The sequence below is a fragment of the Austrofundulus limnaeus genome, unplaced genomic scaffold (assembly GCF_001266775.1).
Source record: "Austrofundulus limnaeus strain Quisiro unplaced genomic scaffold, Austrofundulus_limnaeus-1.0 Scaffold155, whole genome shotgun sequence".
NCBI classification, from domain to species: domain Eukaryota; kingdom Metazoa; phylum Chordata; class Actinopteri; order Cyprinodontiformes; family Rivulidae; genus Austrofundulus; species Austrofundulus limnaeus.
Genome location: NW_013952557.1, coordinates 908,126 through 916,468, shown reverse-complemented (window position 1 = coordinate 916,468; position 8,343 = coordinate 908,126). Strand labels below are relative to the sequence as shown.

Genomic DNA, 8,343 nt, shown 5'->3' with positions numbered 1-8,343 from the left:
GTGTGTGTGTGTGTGTGTGTGTGTGTGTGTGTGTGTGTGTGTGTGTGTGTGTGTGTGTGTGTGTGTGTGTGTGTTTGTGTGTGTTCTCCTTTGAGCTGAAAGACGTGAATCTGAACCGTCTGGCTGAAAAAGAGTCCAGAGGCTGAGCTTTCTTCCTCCAGAGTTCCAGCCGACTCTGTGGGCCTGTCACTCTGAGCCAATGTTTAGTGGATAAATCAATACTTAACTTGCTGCTAGATACACCGAGCAGTGTTCAGCTTGATAACAGACTGCCTCTTGCAGTTTTCAGATCTGCTGCTGTCTGTAATGACCTGGGATGAAAGCAGGCTTAGTGAGGCTATCACAGTTACAGACAATTAGCTCATTAATTTCCACTAATGTGGTTGTCTAAGGAACAAGGCTTGTCTAAAAGACGGTTTAAAGTGGTGATTTGTGCAGGTTGTGTTGAGTGACATACTGATACTGGGCGGTTTTTAGTGGCTCCATCATGCAGCATTAGCACAAAAAGTCTGAATATTTGTGTTTGGTAGATTATTTCTTTGTTGTAAAAATACTTCTTGGCAATAAATTGTATAGCAGGCAGATGATTGGCAGCACCTGGGTGTACCAGAACCTCAAAACAAGAGTCAATAACTACAGCAAAATAAGCTGTTTGGCAGAGAAGATCTGCTGATTTTTTTATAAATGTAACCCACATACTCAGCTCTACTGCTCATCCCACAAATGCATGTTCCTTACAAATGTGGCACCATTTTAAAAGAAATAAAGAGGCTTTCCAATGATATATGATTTATTGTCAAGAAGAATTGTTACAACAAAGAAATAATCTACCAAACACACATTTCCTTACTTGTTGTGCTATGCAGTGGAGGGGATAGCCTGCTGCTGGTGCTTCTGTATTCATAGTTCAGCTGAATATGAATAACAAATTGACATATTCATAGTGAAACTGGCATCTCATTGGGCTTTAAACATTGGTAACAATCTGCAAATGCCATTTGTGACAGTCTTGCAACTGTTGTCACAATCGTAAAATATTCTATGAATTGTTACAGGCGTCTGGAACCTTTATCACTTTAGTGTCCATAATTTTAGAGCAGTAGGACTGATTTTATTTATTAATTCTTGGTGGATTTCTACCTAAATTTTGCTGAAAGTTTGTGCAACCTTAAGATTATACTTAATTTCTTGTGAAAATTCACATTATCTCACATTGTGTCTCTAACTAGTATATTGTTTAAAAGTTGTTTCCGAGTGTTACTCCACTTTAAAAGACTTGATTTTGTACTTTCAACCTTTCAGAAAATTTTTCCATTCCCCCAATCATGTTGTTTGGTCTCATTAACAGCCTAGTTAACTTAACAGCCACTTTGTATTTCTGTTATATTACAGACAAACTGAGGTTGTTGTGCTACTTAGCAGCAGCAGCACACAGTTGTGAAACTGCAGTGTGTATGGAATGCAGACTTGTTAAGCTCCCATTGACTGCCGCTTACAAGTGAAGTGAAAGTGTGTTTTCTTACACATAATCAGCAGTTTATCTCTGACAGAGTGCTGAAACACAAAACGTGTTATTTTGTAAGAAAATAAAATCACTTGTTTTAAACAGGTTTGTTTTTGTGTCTCTTCAGTAACCATCTCTACCAGTGTCTCCTTTGATGGTCTGCTGGTTACTGGCCTCTACACCTCCACACCGGTGCAGTCTGCTCCCATTCCTGCACCAGCTGCTTTTGGCTTTGGTAAGTCACATTCCTTAGACATTTTATAAAACTAATCATATCTTTGATAATCTAAATACATTATTTTCACTGGGATAATGCCATTTAAAAAGGAGCGTAAACCAGCTTAGCGATCCACATCTGTTCCCAGAAAAACAAGCAGTACATTGACGTCCCTAATAAGTGAAGGGTTTGAACAGTGAATATTTGTTGGTTTTGAGACGAGTGTTTTTCTGGATTGGAAATGAACAGGGAATGCAAGTAAAGCCTTATGATATTGGTGGAAAAAAATACTCAGGAAGACTAAAAGTGGGAAACCCATGAATGACTGAGGAGAATAATGCATTAATGAGGTACAGGCAACAGGACAAAAATGTAAGGGGAAACTAATGAGGAAGAAATGACAAACACCTGGGGAGAGACAATAAGGATCAGGTGAGAGTGGGCGAGGCAGCGGCAGGAACTGACTGAGAGGAACTGATGACGGATAGAAGGACAAGAAGCAGAACTCAAACACAAAGATCCAAAAAGAGTAAAACAAAAGCAGAAATAAAACTCAGACAAAATCACAACACTAAATAATTAACAGAAAGACACAGACTTTGACAGATACTGAAAAACAAACAAAAAAAGCCTGTAGAAAATCTCACACTGAACCAAATTTAAAATAGCAACATCTGGTCAAATGTTGCAGAACAAGATTATATGTGGAATTGTTATAGCTTTCCATCAAAAGACAAACATAACATATTTTCAAAAAACATGGGATTGAAATTGTTATTGTGGTTGACTGTGGACAGACAATTTCCTGTGACAATCATCTACATTTACTTTGAAATGTAAGTTTTTTTGTTAGCTGTTGTTGAATTTTAGTCTTGTAAAAAAATCATTTAGTTATGTTGTTAAAAAGGCATCTGAATTAAATGCAGCTGATTTGTGGATGTAAGCTGAAAGGAATTATGCATGCCTCTAAGTGCACAGCTGGGGTCTTACTTGTAATGAAATGACCACAAAGAGGTCCTCAGAGGAACAGGTCCGTTGCCTGTGCTGTTCACTTATCCTGAGTAACTCTACTGTTCTGCAGACGCTGACTTCAGACAGGCCCTGGCAGAGCTTTACTCTTGGCACTTCTATTTACTGGGGAGGCGTCCAAGCAAGGATTGCATCACCTTTGCCTCATTCTAATGACTTGAAACATTTTTAGGTGTTTGGCTTCATATCCTTAAAGTTTCAGCTCATAGATGCATGACTTTCTGTGCAGTATGTGCTCAAAGTTTGAAAAATCTATGTCAAAGGCGTCTGTAATCTGCTAAAAAATAAAGACAGTAAAAAATGTGAATTAAAAAGTAAACCTTAGTCGCCATGTAAAAAACAAACTGTCACATCTGAAAAGTGTTTGAATTGTGAGCAAAATGTGAATTCTTATTTTTTTTTAAAAAATTGGGGTTTTTAAAGAAGATACAAGTTAAAAAGACCATTTGCTCCAGTTTGAAGAGAATTTGTGAAAATTATACACTTTCTCTGTTTAAGGTTGATTTGAAAGAAAGCAAAGACAGACATGCTGGGTGGAAAAAAAAACATAAATAAATAAAAAATATATTTTTTTTTCACCCAGTATGTCTGTCTTGTTTACGTTTTTAAGCAAATTTTATGTAGGTGTCAAAAAGTGTTATCAGAGCAGGAAGGGCTTGTTTTTGCAATAAATAAATAAATAATTTAGACTACTCAAAAAGTAAGAGCGTGAAATAATTGTCAGTTACAAATAAAAAAAATATCTGTTAAAATAATAGAACCAAAACTATGTTAAACTAAACCCCTAATAATATGTTAAAGTATCAGTTTAGACATATTAAGTCCAACTTTGTGACTCGTTTTAATTTTGAATGATGTTTCACTGAAAACAAAGAAAAGAGCTCCAAAGGAAGGTTTGTCAAAGTCCCATCTGAATCAGACTGATGTGTGACATTTTTATTTAGTCTGTACTGTGCTTAAGGGTGCTTTAAAAAAAACTTTTACAAAAATGGAAAAAAGTAGTAATCAATGTGTTTTAGTGCTTAAGCCAGTGCTTAGGAAGCTACTGCCTGATGTTGAGCCAAATCAAAAGAGATTTGTGACAACACGAAGGTCGCTCATCTCATCTCATCTGATCCGTTGACTTTTATGCTGATGATTTTTAATGTAAATAAATAAGGAATAGGTGTGGCTTTTTATTTTTAATTTTATTCATGTTTTGGACATTATTGTTGTTTTTTGTACCGTTGTCAATTTGTGGTAGAGGTGGGATAAAAAGCTCTTGAAGGTATGCGGTTTTGAACGAGTTAGGTCATCATGTAGGGAAATGCGTCATCACGCATGATATACGTGATGACATCATTAGAAATATTTATTTAACATGTCACCTCATGTGGGCTGGAACACTGTGTTTTGTAAAGCGCTCTGCCTGTTTACCATGAAAAAGCGAAGCCAGACCAATTGTGGGCGGCTGTGGTGGAGTGGTTAGCGGAGTCGTCCTGTAGCCGGAGGGTTGCTGGTTCGACCCTCCTGTAGGGTCTCCCTGCTTGTGAAATTATGATCTCTGATCATATTTTTAATCATTCCCATGGCAACGACTCAGAGAGGGAAAAACCCCCACTCTGTGTTAAACTATTCTCCTATAGACACTCCTGACCTGGGGCCTCATGTACAAAGACTTACGTGGATTTCTTACTGAAACGTGACATACGGTCAAATCAAGAATACGGCGTATGCACAAAAACATCCAGATGTATCAAACTGTGCACACGCCTGAATCCACACACATTTCTTTTGTACATCCCAATCAACATGGAACTGAGCGCACGTGAGACACCTCCCCTGACACGCCTTCATTAAACAGATGCAAATTACTTCCTGCTTGTGTGATGGACTTGTTTGAGTGATCCCTGCATGATCAGACATTATTTCTAGATTCAGGAAAATAATGAATTAAATGTAATGTCCGTCCATCCGTTCGTCCCTTTTCTTCCGCTTATCCGGAGTCGGGTCACGGGTGCAGCAGCCTAAGCAAAGAGACCTAGACTTCCCTCTCCCCAGCCACTTGGGCCAGCTCATCCGGGGGAATCCCAAGGCACTCCCAGGCCAGCCGAGAGACAGTCCCTCCAGCATGTCCTGGGTCTTCCTCTGGGCCTCCTCCCAGTGGGACATGCCCGGAATACCTCACTAGGGAGGCGTCCAGGAGGCATCCTAATCAGATGCCCGAGCCACCTCAACTGGCTCCTCTTAATGTGGAGGAACAGTGGCTCCACTCTGATTCCCTCACGGATGACCGAGCTCATAACCCTATCTCTAAGGGAGAGCCCGGACACCCTGCGGGGGAAACTCATTTTGGCCGCTTGTATCCGCAATCTCGTTCTTTCAGTCACTACCCAAAGCTCGTCACCATAGATGAGGGTAGGAACATAGACCGACTGGTAAATCAAGAGCTTCGCCTTCTGGCTCAGCTTTCGCGACACCACAACAGACCGGTACAGCGCCTGCATCACTGCAGACTCAGCACCAATCCGCCTGTCGATCTCCTGTTCCATTCTTCCCTCATTCGTGAACAAGCCCCCGAGATACTTAAACCCCTCCGCTTGGGGCAGGACCTCCTCCCCGACCCGGAGAAGGCATCCTACTGGTTTCTGGCTCAAGACCATGGCCTAGGATTTGGAGGCACTGATCCTCATCCCGACCACTTCACACTTGACTGCAAACTGAGAGATGGAGATCACGATCTGATGAAGCCAAAAGGACCACATCATCTGCAAAAAGCAGACATGTGATCCTATGGTCACCAAAAAGGATCCCCCTCAACAGGGGGACCCATGTCTCCTCTTCGGGCTGTGCCTGACCGAGCTCCATGGGTGAAAGCCCAGCCAGCAGGCACTCGCCAATGTGCCCCAACTCCAGGCCTGGCTCCAGAAAGGGGCCCCGGTGACCTGCGTCCGGATGAGGGAACACTCAGTCCACTTATTGTACTCATCATTAGGGGTCTTTGGGCTGCACTTTGTCTGATCCCTCACCTAGGACCTGTTTGCCTTGGGTGACCCTACCAGGGGCATGAAGCCCCTGACAACATAGCTCCTAGGATCATTGGGACGCCCAAACCTCTCCACAACAATAAGGTGGCAGCCCAGGGAGAGGTTATTAAAATATTATGTTAACACAAACCTAAGTATATCTACTTTTCCAAAATTCCAACCCCAGTAATTCAATTTTTATTCCTCCCAGACATAAATATATTCATCATCAGGGTATTTACTCATAATTCTCTCTTTCCACCCTTGAAACTGCTTTTCTGTCCCGTTTCCTTTATACCATGGCATATAATGCTGTAGCATTCTGTGTAACTCCAAACAATACTCTACTTGTTCCGCAGGGTCCTCAATGTTGTATCCATACCAGTACTTCCTTTTCTTGGGTGTAGTGTGTACCTTCTCCTTCTTAGTTGATGGTTTGGATTTTTCTGGTTGCAATGTGGATGAATCCAGATGTTCTTCCGGTTCAGTAGCTTGAAGTAACTCCTCTCTTTGTGGTTCTGGTTCTGCAGCAGTCTTCATATCAGACACTTGCACATTGTTTTCCATTGGTGTCTCAGTTTGCTTCTGTTGTCCTTCAGCCTCAGACGTCAGCTGATCACTCTCCTGTTGTTTGTTTCCAGCCAGAACCTGGTTCAGGAAATACAACATGTTTGAAACTAACAGCTCTGATCCAGCTCTATTCAGAGTCCTTCCATCAGACTTGAACAGATGTCATCTCTCCCAAAAGAGATCAAAATTATCCACAGATCTCACAGAGTGGTCAGCACAGAACTTTTCCAAAGAGTCATTAAGGGCAAAAAGTCTACTGAATCTCTCAGCGCCTACTTTTGCTGTAGGAATTGATCGACTGATCTGTACATCCATGTTGAGATTTTTAACTGTATTCAGCATCTGAATGAAATCCTTCTTCAGGATTTATGACTGTTGGTTCATAACTTCATCACTTCCTGTATGAATGATGAGCATCTTCAGAGCTGGATACTCAGCTGTGATTTCCAGAATCTTCTCTGTGAGGTCAGACTCTTTATCAGCAAAACTCAGAACTTTCACCTTTTTCTTGTTCCAGAAGCATCTGAGCTCATTCACCATTTTATCTGTGATGATCAGCATTTCTTGATTCTTAGAAGTCTCTTTTTGGACTTGATTTGGCTTTGAACTGGATCTGGTCTCAGGTCCCGGTCTGAGATCAGAAAATGAACTTTGTTCAGACTCACCAATTTCTTCCAGTGGTGTGAATCTCTTTTGAAGCAAGAATGCTCCATCTTCTTTTCTCTGGCCGTTATCAGTTTTGATTCCAGCCTGTCACTGCATTCTTCTCCTTGCTGGTGGAGAAAAAGCATTTCTCTGTAATTGTGGCCATTCGTTGTCATCTAAGTTCTGAATTCTTCCTGAGATTTTTTGGTCTGGCACCAAGAGAGTTCCATGCAGCTTGACCCTCAGAAACAGCTTCCATCTCCTCGTCCTGTGAATCTCTCATCTCAGCCTGTTCACCCATTTGAACGCATGTTGAGTCATCCAAAGCATTCATCTCTTCCAGACAATGAATCTTGAGCTCCATCACCATCACCTTTGGGAGAAGCTGGCAGAAATCCTCTTAGGAAAAGAAAGGAGGCATCTTGAAGCTTTTCTGTACTCACTCTCAGCAGTTGGTGTTCCAAAATCTTCTCAGGTTCTTCAACAGCCAAAAATAAAATCCAGTGTTCTCTGATTATTCAAGATCATCCATCACGATCGGTGGTCACCAGCGTATTTCTGTTGTTAAAAAGGTTCTTTAGATCCAGCTGGATTCACGGTCCTGAGCAGTCCTTGCTCATTCATATCAGTCTACCTGCGATGTGGCCTTGGTCCGTCGATCTCCTGGAGGATAGTGGATCCTGTTCGTTGGGCGCCAAATGTTATGGAAATATTTATTTAACGACAGAAATACGTGGTCCACGAATGAAGTATACTCTGTGGGATGGTCAGCTGAGTTTTATTGCAACAACAGGAACGCAGCGAACAACATGGAGCCATTGAACTGTACCCCTGCTCTCTGCTCCTGTTTCTGCTTCGCTGAGGCAGTTGAGGCCTCATATGTGATGTTTAACAAACACTATTATATAATGTTAATAAAGCAAGATTTCATCCTAAGGAAATGCTGGTTCAAGGGAAAACACAAAGATAAACACAAGTGATATCTAAGAAGGATTATTGTTAGCAAATCTGGTTCTGATTTTAATCATTCTATCTACCGTACTGATAAACAGCATGTCATAAAAACCTAGGTCATTAAATTGTCATCAATTACTGGATTAAACCTTAAAGTATTATTTCCATTACATAAGCTAATTCTAATTTTGCGTTGTTTAATTCGTTTCTCTATGAAGTTTTGGATTAACTTATCCTTGCTGAAGCATCTCTGGATGGAGACGAAAGGTCTCCCCTCCACCAGCTGATCTGCCTCCCTGACCGAAGGACCTGCGAGTTCACAGATACCGCTTGTCTGGCAGCCAGCCCCAAAACGACGGAGCTCCTCTGGAGACACAAACACTTCAGTGTGGCCTCTGTCTGCAGCTGACCCCTCCAGG

General features: G+C 41.4%; 1 protein-coding gene across 4 annotated transcripts in view; it reads left to right on the top strand.

Annotated features, from left to right (window-relative positions):
- reln (reelin) overlaps positions 1 to 8,343 on the top strand; it is a 142,735-nt gene that overhangs the window by 25,260 nt on the left and 109,132 nt on the right. For all 4 annotated transcript variants that reach the window (XM_014016796.1, XM_014016797.1, XM_014016795.1 and 1 more), the window contains exon 2: positions 1,632 to 1,739. In XM_014016796.1, coding sequence (XP_013872250.1) covers positions 1,632 to 1,739 — 108 coding nt within the window. The remainder of the gene's footprint in view (positions 1 to 1,631; positions 1,740 to 8,343) is intronic.